At 44.7% G+C, this 13,558-nt stretch overlaps 1 protein-coding gene across 3 annotated transcripts in view; it reads right to left on the bottom strand.

The window, feature by feature from the left end:
* Positions 1-32: 32 nt before the first annotated feature.
* The window catches only part of RAD17 (RAD17 checkpoint clamp loader component), a 34,471-nt gene continuing 20,945 nt past the window's right edge, over positions 33-13,558 (bottom strand). Inside the window, exons 16-17 of one of the 3 annotated variants that reach the window (XM_034773818.1) lie at positions 4,465-4,522; positions 33-659 (exon numbers count right to left, since the gene is read on the bottom strand). In XM_034773818.1, coding sequence (XP_034629709.1) covers positions 392-659; positions 4,465-4,522 — 326 coding nt within the window. In that variant the 3' untranslated portion in view covers positions 33-391. The remainder of the gene's footprint in view (positions 660-4,464; positions 4,523-13,558) is intronic. The other 2 variants (XM_034773819.1, XM_034773821.1) reach the window with 2 other exon arrangements.

Consider the following 13,558-nt stretch of genomic DNA (forward strand, 5'->3'; position numbering starts at 1 on the left):
TTTACTATTCACCATTACTTTTCTTTCAAATATTTCAGCTCATCATTTAGAATTTTAATGTTGTTTAAAGATAGGTTACTTTGATGGCTCAGGATAGGCAGGGAGCAACACCTTTGATTAAGTACACACACTTTGGGCTCCATACTGCAACATCAAGGGAAGTTAAGGAAACTTGGCACCTTGATATTACCCCAGTACACACTGGGCTTAGGCCTATAGCATACTCATGGGATTAGTCACAGGAATATTAAGGTAGAATTACTATAGAATTGGCCCACTCTTTAATACATCATTGATGCTTTTGTTACAATCTAGTCAAGGAAGAATCTTTTACCACAAAATAAAAAAATTCTGTTAATGTTAGACCAATGATACTGACATTTTGTTGCACTCAGTCACTATCATATTCATCTATTTTTAATTCATCTTCCTCCATGATTGCTTGTGCCGTAATAGGCTGAGGTTGACTACTTGGTAGTTCACTTCCACTAGCCTGGCTGGAAATAAGTGGAAATTCATCTGGCTCAGTCTCATTTATTTGGTTTTTCTCCAATTGGACAAACACCTCCAGAGGCCGCATGGCAGAAAGGTCTCCTTCGTCAATATTTTCAAAGCCTGGCATACCAAGATCTTTATCTGTAAGAGTTTCAAGCTTTAACCTGCAAAATCATAACAACTATCAGTAACAAGAAAAAAATAAAATGAAGCACTCTCTTTCACAAGATCATGGAAGTTGAAATGGAATAAGTCACCCACGTATCACACTTAATAATCCCTTTTCTTCTTTGGTATTTACAGCTTTCAAAATATTTGCATTGTTATAACCATAGCTAAAATATACATCCTCCTCCTTCCTAAATCAGTACTTCTAATAATTTGTATTGCTCTTTGTGCATCCTCCAGTTACAGAAATTTGGCACCCAGAACTAAACACAACATTGCAAGTGCACTTACACCAGAGCTGTATAGGAGTACTCGCTCCCTGCTCTTTTTAAGTACAAGTACTGCATTTGTATATGCAGCTCAAAACTACAAATGGCTGGTTTTAAAGGATATCACATTGCTACATTTGCTGCTCATTATCACCCCTTAAGTCTCTTTTAGCATTACTGCTTCTAGATTTTTCCCTGCCATGACGCATTTGTGGTTGGATTACTTTGCCTTAGAAAAATGTAAACTGTTACAAGTTGAATTATTTATTTCTAGCAATGCCTATAGTGTGCTAAACACTTTCCAAACATAAAAGATGGTATTGTTCCCTGCCCCTTAAGGAATTACAGTATATATATAAAAAAATCAGAAAGGGGGAAGGGAAAGAGGGTGGCAATTTTGCAACAGAAAAGCTTCAAAAACAGACTCCAACAAGAAACTGCTGAACTTGAATTGATATGCAAACTAGATACAATCAACTTAGGGTTGAATAGAGACTGGGAATGGCTGAGCCATTACAAACATTGAATCTATCTCCCCATGTAAGTATTCTCACACTTCTTATCAAACTGTCTATACTGGGCTACCTTGATTATCACTTCAAATGTTTTTTCTCTTACTTAATTGGCCTCTCAGAGTTGGTAAGACAACTCCCACCTTTTCATGGTCTCTATATGTGTATATATCTCCTCAATATATGTTCCATTCTATGCATCCGAAGAAGTGGGCTGTAGCCCATGAAAGCTTATGCTCTAATAAATTTGTTAGTCTCTAAGGTGCCACAAATACTCCTGTTCTTTTTGCAGATACAGATTAACACGGCTGCTACTCTGAAACCTACTTTGTCATGATTGGTGTTCATAACTTTCACCAATTAATATCATCACCAGTTTCCATTAACGTGATGTTTTTAACCTCTTCCAGATCATAAAAAATGTTGACAGGACTGGTCCTAATGCTTATCCCCATAGTAACCCACTAGACACTTCCAACTGATAAACTACTATATATTGTCACTCTTTATGTTACAGTCTTTACCCATGACAGTGCTCCTATCCTAGGCAACATGTATTAGTTTTCTTTTTAGGTTCAGAAAATATCATATTGCCCCTATATAAATCCATGGTACGCCCACATCTTGAATTCTGCATGCAGATGTGGTCGCCCCATCTCAAAAGATGATATTGGAATTGGAAAAGGTTCAGAAAAGGGCAACAAAAATTATCAGGGGCATGGATCAGCTTCCATATGAAAAGAGATTAAGACTGGGACTTCTCAGCTTGGAAAATAGATGACAAAGGGGGGATATGATAGAGATCTATACAATCATGACTGGTGTGGAGAAAGTAAATAAGGAAGTGTTATTTAATCCTTCTCATAACACAAGAATTAGGGGGTCACCACATGAAAAATTATTAGGCAGCAGGTTTAAAACAAATAAAAGGAAGTATTTATTCACAGAACACACAATCAACCTGTGGAACTCTTCGCCAGAGGATGTTGTGAAGGCCAGGACTACAACAGAGTTAAAAAAAAAGAACTAGATAAACTCATGGAGGATAGGTCCATCAGTGGCTATTAACCAGGATGGGCAGGGATGATGTCCCTAGCCTCTGTTTGCCAGAAGCTGGGAATGGACAAAAGGGATGGATCACTTGATGATTACCTGTTCTGTTCATTCCCTCAAGCATCTGGCATTGGCCACTGTTGGACCTTTGGTCTGACGCAGTATGGCTGTTCTTATGTTAGGATTTCATGACAGTACCAAATGCTTTACCAGTGTCAATATATTTAATGAGACATACAAGGTGGGTGAGGGAATCTCTTTTATTGGACCAACTTCTGTTGCTGGAAGAGACAAAAATTTGTCTCCCACCAACAGAAGGTCCAATAAAAGGTATTACCTCCCCTGCTTTGTATCTCTCATATCCTGCGACCAAAGCTACAACACTACTAATATATAAATTATTACTATTATATATTTATTTCATGACATTAAAATGGTAAGCCAATGGTTTTCCCCTTGCCCCATCTCCAAAAATATTTAATGAGCTATAATCTGCATTTTTTTTTTAATCAAGAGGAAGTGATCCTGCAGGTGAAACCCTTCTCAAAATACTACAGCAATCCCCAATAATGCAGGTATTAATGGATTATCACTCTTTTAAAAGTCTGCTTCAGACAGAGACATTCCATAGAGAAGTCTAAAAATAATTTGAGAACAGTACATTTCTCAATTTTGGTCAGTGGGAATGCAAGGGTGCCTTTCCTGTCATCTACTTAATTTAAATGACTTTTATTTCTAAAATTAAGTTTCTTGGGAAACATGGGAATAGGAGCTTTCACTTCAGAGTCACTATTTTAAATTCAGTTAAAGCAGATAGAGGGTCAAAGTCATAACCATCTGATCTGTTCAGTGACCAACAGTTTGATAGGTGAAGTGATCTGGTAATCTCTTTCCAGTTTCTTGTGGTCAAGTTCTCATATCACCAAACAAAACAAAACAAAACAAAAAAAAACACACACCAACACATCACATCACATTTAAAACTCCTGCTGGTCTCTCAAAGATCAAGGACTGATAGTTAAGTTTTCATAACCTGTCATCCTACCCCTAGAAATGGGTCCTTTAGTTGAGGCCCAATGATATCAAATTATGGGATAGGCTGCAGTGTCACTGTCTGAGCTCTACATGTTCTGCGGATAAGTAGGATTTTGGTCTCTGACTGTCAGTTTGGCTCCCTTATGTAAGGATTTTTAAAAAACAGACAGGGGAAATTCATAACTGCATACACAGTACATATCATAAACCTGCTATAAATTAACTTATGCCTATTTTATACTAAATAAAAATAGTCCCCAAGTATTCCCAGAGCAATAGTATAAAATTCCATGAGACAAAAAAATGTTTTTAACTTCAGAGTAATAGGAATACTTTAAAATCACTTCCTCAATAGATCATAATTTTATGAATGTATAACTGTTTCAAAGAAGGTAAGAATAGTTTCTGCTTTATATCATCTTTCTTGCTCATCTAATATTGCATCTAATATAGTGCTCTGTCAAAATGTCTGGGGTGATCTCATGGTATGTGAGGAGTAAAAGGACAGAATAACTTCTACTCTTCTTTTTGGCTTTCATAAATTAATTTGTACTCATTTAAAATTTAGTAACACAGGCTTCAACCAGGTCAGGTCCCCATGGTAGTAGGCACAGCACAAGGTTGCATTTGATGCAGTGGAAGAGAGGGAACCAATGGAGAGAGGATACAGTCAGAGTGACAAGCCAGCAAGATGATCTTAACAGCAGCATTTGGAATGCATTTGAGTGGGGACAGATTGCAGACATCAAAGCCAGAGAGGAGGAGGTTGCAGTAGCCAAGGCATGAGATGATGAGAATTTGAATGAGAGTTTTGGCAGCGTGAACAGAAAGGAGATGTTATGCAGGAAAGATGATGCACTGTAGAGTATCTTTGATTTTCAATATATAAACATGAATGGTGTTTTTCTAACGCAAATAAGATTTACATTTACCCTCCAAAGTGTCTCTTCAAGGGAAGCCTTCCAACATCCTGGATAAAGGCAATCTGAGCTGAGAACAAAGATAGAATCACTGTCACCTTGGACTGGTCATAATGCACACAAAATAAAGCACACAAGAAAAATAAAATGTAATTCACTAATCTTGTAAATGTCTGCAAGATTTTTTGGTATAGTAGTTAAAATTATCCTATTATGAATTTTCACAATGTATTATGCCATACAACTCTATATCAAATTAGGGAATAGCAGTGAATAAAGTGGCTGGGATTTTTTAATCTTATGTATGCATCTGTAAATATGTTGTAATAACCAATTCAGATAGCCTTCAGGATGACTTCATCTTGAAACTGGAAAGGCCTTATCTCAGCTTTATGTATGCTTAAAAGCATCTAGTTCAATATCTAATAAGTGGACCCTGTTTTCCAAACAATGAATTTTGTGATATGTCAGAAGTCATTTTATTTTAAATAAAATGACTGAGATTGCCATCAACTTCCTGAATTGAGTGGACTCATATTTCCCATACTCTCTCCATACAAATGGAAGGAAAAAAAAGTTTCCTAAACCTGCCAGAAATGAAAAACAGGGAATTGTTGAAGATACAACTTATTTTGTCTAAACCTCAAATAAAGTGGGCAGCTAAACTTCTACTATAACAGCAATATCATGACCCTCTCTGATTTCCTATTATGTCATAATCAGATTTCTGCACTTCGATAAAATACTCTGCCTTCAGCCTTTTGGTTTATCCACTAGTAAATGGAAGTATTGTCAAAGAATGCAGAGGGGCAATGAAAGCAATTAAAATACATCTCTCATTGGGAAAAACTAATAGTATTCGCCATATGAAGTGAACTGGATTAAGGATTAGGTTATAGTACAAAACCTCAATAGCAATACATAATCTGGAGATGCCATACAAAAGTAAGGAAAAGACAGTTATTTTCATAACTGGTGTTCTTCGAGATGTGTTGCTCATGTCTATTCCACAATAGGTGTGCGTGCTCGCCACACACACTGGTGTCTGAAGTTTTTCCCCTAGCAGTACCCATAGGGGAGCGCCCCAGCGACCTCTGGAGTGGTGCCTCCATGGCGCGGTCTAAGGGGCGCTGCACGCTTCCCCCACTATCAGTTCCTTCTTGCCAGAAAACTCTGACAGAGGGGAAGGAGGACGGGATGTGGAATAGACATGAGCAACACATCTCGAAGAACACCAGTTACAGAAAAGCTAACTGTCTTTTCTTCGAGTGATTGCTCATGTGTATTCCACAATAGGTGATTCCAAGCTATATCTGTTGGAGGTTGGTAGGAGTTCACAAACTCTCGGGACAGAGCACAGCCCTGCCAAACCCGGCGTCCTCCCTGGTCTGAGAGACGATCACATAATGAGAGGTGAATGTGTGAACCGAAGACCATGTGGCAGCCCTACGAATGTCCTGAATGGGGACATGAGCTAAAAAGGCAGCTGAGGAGGCTTGAACCCTAGTCGAGTGCGCTCTTACAATTGACGGCGGGGGAATTCCGGCTAGGTCATAACAGGTATGGATGCACAAGGTGATCCAGTTGGAGAGCTGCTGAGTGGAGATCGGCTGACTCCTCATGCATTTGGCCGAGGCGATGAACAGCTGCGAGGACATCCTGAACAGCTTAGTCTGCTCCAGGTAAGAGGCAAGAGCCCTTCTCACATCCTGCATGTGGAGGCGGCGCTCCTCGCTAGACGCATGGGGCTTGGGGCAGAAGAACGGCAGGAAAATTTCGTGACCCATGGGGTAGGTGGAGACCACCTTCGGGAGGAACAAAGGATGTGGGCGGAGCTGGACCTTATCCTTTTGGAACACCGTGTACAGGGGCTTGGAGGTCAGGGCCCTGAGTTCCGAGACTTGCATAGCTGACATGATCACCACAAGAGGTGCGACCAAGAGCACGTAGCTAGTGGCTCAAACGGGGGGCCCGTCAGGCAGGCCAGCACCAAGTTCAGGTTCCACTGCAGGACTGGGGGCCTAACGTATGGGAAGAGACGATCCAATCCGTTAAGGAATCGGCCAGTCATAGCATGGGAGAATACCCGTGTGCCCCTACACCGGCAGGTGGAAGGCCTGTAGGCAAATGTCGTGGGTTATACAGAAGTCCCACAGCTTGAGAGCTTCCAGGCAGAGGATTGGGCCCCGCCTTGCCTGTTGTAAAACATCAAGGCTGTGTTGTCTGTGAGAATCCTGACCACCCGGCCCTCCAGGTGCGAGCGGAAGGCCATGCACGCCAGCCAAACCGCCCTGAGCCCCTCAATGTTTATGTGGAGGGACAGATCCTGTGCAGACCACAGACTCTGGATCTGAAGGTCTCCCACATGGGCTCCCCACCCCAGGTTCAAGGCATCGGACACCAGTTCCATCACCAGGGGCCTACCTCTGAACGGGACCCCACAGAGCACATTCCCCGTAGGGAGGCGATCACCGATTCGGGCACAGTGAGGTCTCTGTCCATCCTGTCTCTGGCCTGGGAGAATGCTGAAGCCAACCAGAGCTGGAGGGGCCTCATCCTGAGTCTGGCATGATGGACCACATATGTGCACGCCGACATGTGACCCAAGAGCTGGAGACACGCTCTGGCTGTTGTCACTGGAAACCTTGGGACAGTGTTGATGAGCCCTTTCAGGGTCTCGAACCTGTCTGGTGGGAGGGAGGCTCTGGCCAACATGGCGTCCAGGACTGCCCTGATAAACAATATGCATTGTACCGGAACTAACATGGACTTGGTGTCATTTGCCAACAGGCCCAAACTGTCGCACATGGACAGCAGGAGTGCCATGTGATCCTGCACCTGCGACCAGGAGCTGCCCTTGACCAGCCAGTCGTCCAGACAGGGGAAGATCTGGACCCTATGGCGCCTGAGGTAGGCTTCCACCACCAACATACACTTTGTAAATAACTTGGGGGCAGTGGACAGGCCAAACAGGAGGTCTGTAAATTGGTAGTGTTCCTGCCCAACCGTGAAACAGAGGAAGCGTCTGTGCCCCTTGCATATATGAATGTGGAAGTATGCGTCCTGCAGATCGAGGACGGCGTACCAGTCCCCGGGATCCAGGGAGGGAATGATGGAGGCCAGGGAGACCATGCGAAACCTGAGTTTTACCACATACTGGTTCAGACTTCGCAGGTCCAGGATGGGCCTGAGTCCCACTTTGGCCTTTGGGATAAGGAAATAGCGGGAGTAGTACCCCTTGCATTTGAACTCCGCTAGCACCACTTTCACTGCTCCTAGGCCAAGGAGCCGCCCCACCTCCTGATCGAGCACAGCCTCGTGAGAGAGGTCCTCCAGGAGAGATAAGGGTGGAGAGCGGTTGGGTAGGGTGAAGGTAAACTGGAGGGTGTAACCCCGGGAGATGGTATTGAGGACCCATCGGTTGAAGGTCAGCCATGACCACTCTGGGAGGAAAGCACACAACCGGTTGGAGAAGGGAAGCTTTATTGTGGGTGGATCCCTGATGAAAGCTGGTAGGTCGCCCCCAGGCGTCCCATCAAAACTGCCGTTTCTCAGCCTGTTTGCCCTTGGAGGACCCAGACTGGGGGACAAACCGAGACTGCCTCTGCAGGCACTTCTTATAGTCCTGCGACTTTTTATAAGAGGGCTCGTATTTCCAGTGTGTGGCCTGGACGGGAGCCTGCTGTGGCTTAAACTTAGGTCTAGCTGGAGCCGGAACATAGAGGCCAAGAGTAGTGTAGTGCGGGAGTCTTTCAGGCTATGTAGTTTTATATCCGTCTGTTCCACCAATAGAGCCTTGCCGTCAAACAGGAGGTCCTGCAAGGAGGTCTTCGCCTCACTGGACAGCCCAGAGAGCAGAAGCCATGATTCCCTTCTCACAGAGGCCATGGACCACACGGTCGTATCCGCAGCATCCGACGCTGCCTGCAAGGTTGCTCTGGCAGCCATTGTACTCTCCTCCACCAGCGCTTTGAACTCCTTCCTGTCATGCTCCTTGAGGGAGCCCTCAAACTTGCGTTAAGAACCCCACAGATTGAACTCCTACTAGCTCAGGAGAGCCTGATGGTTTGTCACCTGTAACTGGAAGCTCGAGGACAAATTTTTCTCCCAAATGAATCCAGCCTCCTTGAATCTTTATTTTTCGGCGTAGGGGCAGTTGGCCCTGCCGCTCTCTCTGGTTAACTGACTCAACCACCAGGGAGTTAGGGGCAGGGTGAGTATATAGATATTCATGTCCTTTGGCAGACACAAAATACTTGCGTTCCGCACAGGGCATTTGAAATTTTCGCCACCCCTTCATGGAGTGGCAAAAAAAAGGGAGTCTGAGGGCTCCTCCACCTCCTCTGCCTGAAGGTTCAGGTTTGATGCCACCCTTTTCAATAGCTCTTAGGGGGCTTTAGAGTCCTCCTGAGGGACGGAGGGGCCATAATCGTCTCATCAGGGGAGGCCAAGGAGGCAGGCACAGTACTTTGCGTGTCCACTGGCACCGGAGGATCCACCACCTGGTCGCTCTCCAGGCACGGCGCCAAAGATGCACGCCCCACCAACTCCTTCCTCAGAGGCCAGGAGAGGGAGGCCGATGGTCGTTCTGAAGCTCCAGCCACCGAGCGAGCCCCCACCGGGGGCTGCATCTGGGGCCACGATGCCCACTGATACCATTGTGCCGGCCACAAGGCCTGATGCCACTGCACCTGCTGTGGCACCGGTAGAGCAGACTGTTCGTCCATTGATGGGTCAGGCCAGCCAGGCTGACATACGACCTGCCGCTGTCCCTGGACTGGGAGGAGAGGCAGTGGCGCCAGGAGCGGTGCCGACTACAGGACTGTGACCCCGACGTGAAGGAACAGTACTACCGGTAGCAGCTGCTCTGTGATTGGCTCTGGCAGGTGGATCCGCAATGGCGAAGTGCCGGTGATCGATGCCTGGGGCTGTGGAAACGGTGCTGTGGCGGGGTCCTCGAGCGAGATGGCGAACGGGAACGGTGTCGACATTTGTGTCATAACTGGCTACGATAGCCCTTCTGAGACAAGGACCTTCGGTATCGTCCGCCTCGGTCCCGTCGGTGTCCGCTCCTCAAGGAGGAGTGGTGCCTTGAGTCTCTGTCAGACGGAACCCAGCCAGACAACCTGATGGGGGTTGACGGCGACCTACATGGACTACGCACGGGACGGTCACTGAGCAGCGAATGGCGTCGGGAACATTCCCTTGACCGAGGCCGGTATTGAGTTGGAAGCGACTCCAGAGATCCCAGCGGTGACTTGCCTCTGGACCGCGCGGCCAACATTGGCTGTGCTCCTGGTATCGGCATGGACATAGCGTCCTGGGCTGCTTCCAGGGCCTCTGGTGTGGAGGGGATCCGGACATCCAGGGAAGCCTGCTCCAAATGGGCTGGGCTACTCCGCTGGACTTGAGTCGGAGGCCTGGAGGCCGATGGGGACCGCCCAACATGGGACTAGCCTCTCCGCCCAGTTTGCTCCAGTGCCACGACAGAGATAGCCTCTTAGCCTTCTTGGCGTGCCCTGTGCACGGGGAGCAGTGCCGACTGGCAGATGGTGCCGGGGGGCAGGAGGGGGGTCGCCGTGCACCAACACCGTGGTGCCCAGTGCCGACTCGGAGCAGTGCGCCAGAGTCGGGGTCAACGTCGACTGCATCAGACTCCATCCAGAGCCGGATATCTCTCTCTCTCTCGGTCCGAGGCTTAAACAACTTGCAAATTTTGCAGCGATCGCTGAGATGGATTTCATCCAAACAGTGTAAACAGTCCGCATGCGGATCACTCACTGGCACTGGTCACCTACAAGTGTTGCACAACTTAAAACCCAGGGTGCGGTGCATGCCCTGGCCCAAGCGCACTAGCTAAATTAAACTAAAACTAATCAAACTACTAACTATAGGTACCATACACTGAACGAACAAGAGTTCTGGGGACGAGCTACAGCAAAGCTGGGGCAGAGCAGTTCCAAAGCACCTTCACAAGAAGAAACTGAAGGTGGGGGTATGGGGTGAGAAAATGCGCAGCGCCCCTTATACTGCGCCATGGAGGCACCACTCCAGGGGTCACTAGGGGCGCTCCCCTACGGGTACTGCTAGGGGAAAAAAACTTTAGTCATCGGTGCATGTGGCGAGCACGCACACCTATTGTGGAATACACATGAGCAATCACCCAAAGAACTCCTGTTCAAATGAATCACCTTGTTTATGGATACGTGCATTACCTCAGCACAAGAAAGAGACCCAAATGTCCCGTCATTTAAGAACATTTGGGATATATCTATAGCCACCTACTCACACGGGGAAGTATATTGGAATCAAACTTCTAATATAAAGTTTTGTTGCTATATTAACATAATAGCAACCCTACTGGGTCAGACCAAAGGTCCATCTAGTCCAGTATCCTGTCTTCCAACAGTGACCAATGCCAGGTGCCCCAGAGGGAACAAACAGAACAGATAATCATCAAGTGGTCCATCCCCTGTTGCTCATTCCGAGCTTCTGGTAAACAGAGGCGAGGGACACCATTCCTGTCCATCCTGGTTAATAGCCATTGATGGACCTATCCTCCATGAATTTATCTAGTTCTTTTTTGAACCCTGTTATGGTCTTGGCCTTCATAATATCCTCTGGCAAGGAGTTCCACAGGTTGACTGTGCGTTGTGTGAAGAAATACTTCCTTTTATTTGTTTTAAACCTGCTGCCTATTAATTTCATTTGGTGACCCCTAGTTCTTGTGTAATGAGAAGTAGTAAACAACACTTCCTTATCTACTTTCTCTACACCAGTCATGATTTTATGGACCTCAATCATATCTCCCCTTAGCCATCTCTTTTCCAAGCTGAAAAGTCCAAGTCTTATTAATCTCTCCTCATACGGAAGCCGTTCCATACATTTTTGTTGCCCTTTTCCAATTCCAATACATCTTTTTTGAGATGGGGTGACCATATCTGAACACTATTCAAGATGTGGGCATACCATGGATTTATATAGAGGCAACATGATATTTTCTGTCCTCTTCTCGATCCCTTTCTTAATCATTCCCAGCATTCTGTTCGCTTTTTTTGACTGCCGCTGCACATTGAGTGGAGGTTTTCAGAGAACTATCTACAATGACTCCAAGATCTCTTTCTAGAGTGGTAACGACTAATTTGGACCTCATCATTTTATGTGTATAGTTGGGATTATGCTTTCCAATGTGCATTACTTTGCATTTATCAACATTAAATATCATCTGTCATTTTGTTGCCCAGTCACCCAGTTTTGAGAGATCCTTTTGTAGCTCTTTGCAGTCTGCCTGGGTATTAACTATCTTTAGTAATTTTGTATCATCTGCAAATTTTGCCACCTCGCTGTTTACCCCTTTTTCCAGATCATTTATGAATATGTTGACTAGGACTAGTCCCAGAACAGACCCCTGGGGGACACCACTATTTACCTCTGTCCATTCTGAAAACTGACCATTTATACCTACCCTTTGTTTCCTATCTTTTAACCAGTTACCAATCCATGAGAGCACCTTCCCTCTTATCCCGTGGCAGCTTACTTTGCATAGGAGCCTTTGGTGTGAGGCTTGTCAAAAACTTTCTGAAAATCTAAGTACACTATATCCACTGGACCCCCTTGGTCCACATGCTTGTTGACCCCCACTCAAAGAATTCTAGTAGATTGGTGAGGCATGATTTCCCTTTACTAAAACCACGTTGACTCTTCCTCAAATTATGTTCATCTATATGTCCGACAATATCATTCTTTATTATAGTTTCAACCAGTTTGCCCGGTACTGAAATCAGGCTTACAGGCCCGTAATTGCTGGGATCGCCTCTGGAGCTCTTTTAAAAAAATTGGCATCACATTAGCTATCTTCCAGTCATCTGGTACAGAAGCTGATTTAAAATGATAAGTTACAAACTATAGTTAGTAGTTCTGCAATTTCACATTTGAGTTCCTTTAGAACTCTTGGGTGAATACGGTCTGGTCCTGGTGACTTATTGCTGTTTAAATTTATCAATTTGTTCCAAAACCTCCTCTAATGATACCTCAATCTGGGACAGTTCCTGAGATCTGTCACCTAAAAAAGAATAGCTCAGGTTTGGGAATCTCCCTCACATCCTCAACCGTGAAGACTGATGCAAAGAATTCATTTAGTTTCTCCACAATGGCCTTATCATCCTTGAGTGCTCCTTTAGCACCTCGATCATCCAGTGCCCCCACTGGTTCTTTAGCAGGCTTCCTGATGTACTTAAAAAAATTGCTATTATTTTTTGAATCTTTAGCCAATTGTTCCTCAAATTCTTTTTTGGCCTTCCTAATTGTATTTTTACACTTCATTTGCCAGTGTTTATGCTCCTTTCTAGTTTCCTCACTAGGATTTAACTTCCACTTTTTAAAGGATGCCTTTTTGCCTCTCACTGCTTCTTTTACTTTGTTGTTTAGCCATAGTGGCTCTTTTTTGGTTCTCTTACTATGTTTTTTAATTTGGGGTATACATCTAAGTTGAGCCTCTAGTATGGGGGTCTTAAAAAGTTTCCACACAGCTTGCAGAGATTTCACTTTTGGCACTGTACCCTTTAATTTCTGTTTAATTAACCTCCTCATTTTTGTGTAGTTCCACTTTCTGAAATTAAATGCTACAGTGATGGGCCGCTGTGGTGTTTTTCCTACCACAGGGATATTAAATTTAATTACAATATTGTCACTATTACCAAGCGGTCCAGCTATATTCACCTCTTAGACGAGATCCTGTGCTCCACTTAAGACTAAATCAACTGCCATTCCTCTGGTGAGTTCCAGGACCAGCTGCTGGTCCTCCCATGTGGCAGTTCTGTTTCTACATTACTATTTTATACCGTGGTACAACTTTTTAAATTAAAGTGAATGACTGAGGTATATTAGTCTTCTACAAATACCTGAAGTAAAAGGGAAAGCAGGATTTAACCTAGTTAAAATTTATTTATTGGCCTCTCTTACAGAGAATTCAGTATCTTCTGTTAATCGGTCCATGTTTAATTGACATAGCTCAGAAAACGTAGAGCATTGACAAGTACTATGAAGAACCAAAATAGTTTACTATTTATCACTTATTTATATTATATATAAATATATGTAGTACCTA

This window comes from Trachemys scripta, chromosome 6 (assembly GCF_013100865.1).
Source record: "Trachemys scripta elegans isolate TJP31775 chromosome 6, CAS_Tse_1.0, whole genome shotgun sequence".
Taxonomy (NCBI): domain Eukaryota; kingdom Metazoa; phylum Chordata; order Testudines; family Emydidae; genus Trachemys; species Trachemys scripta.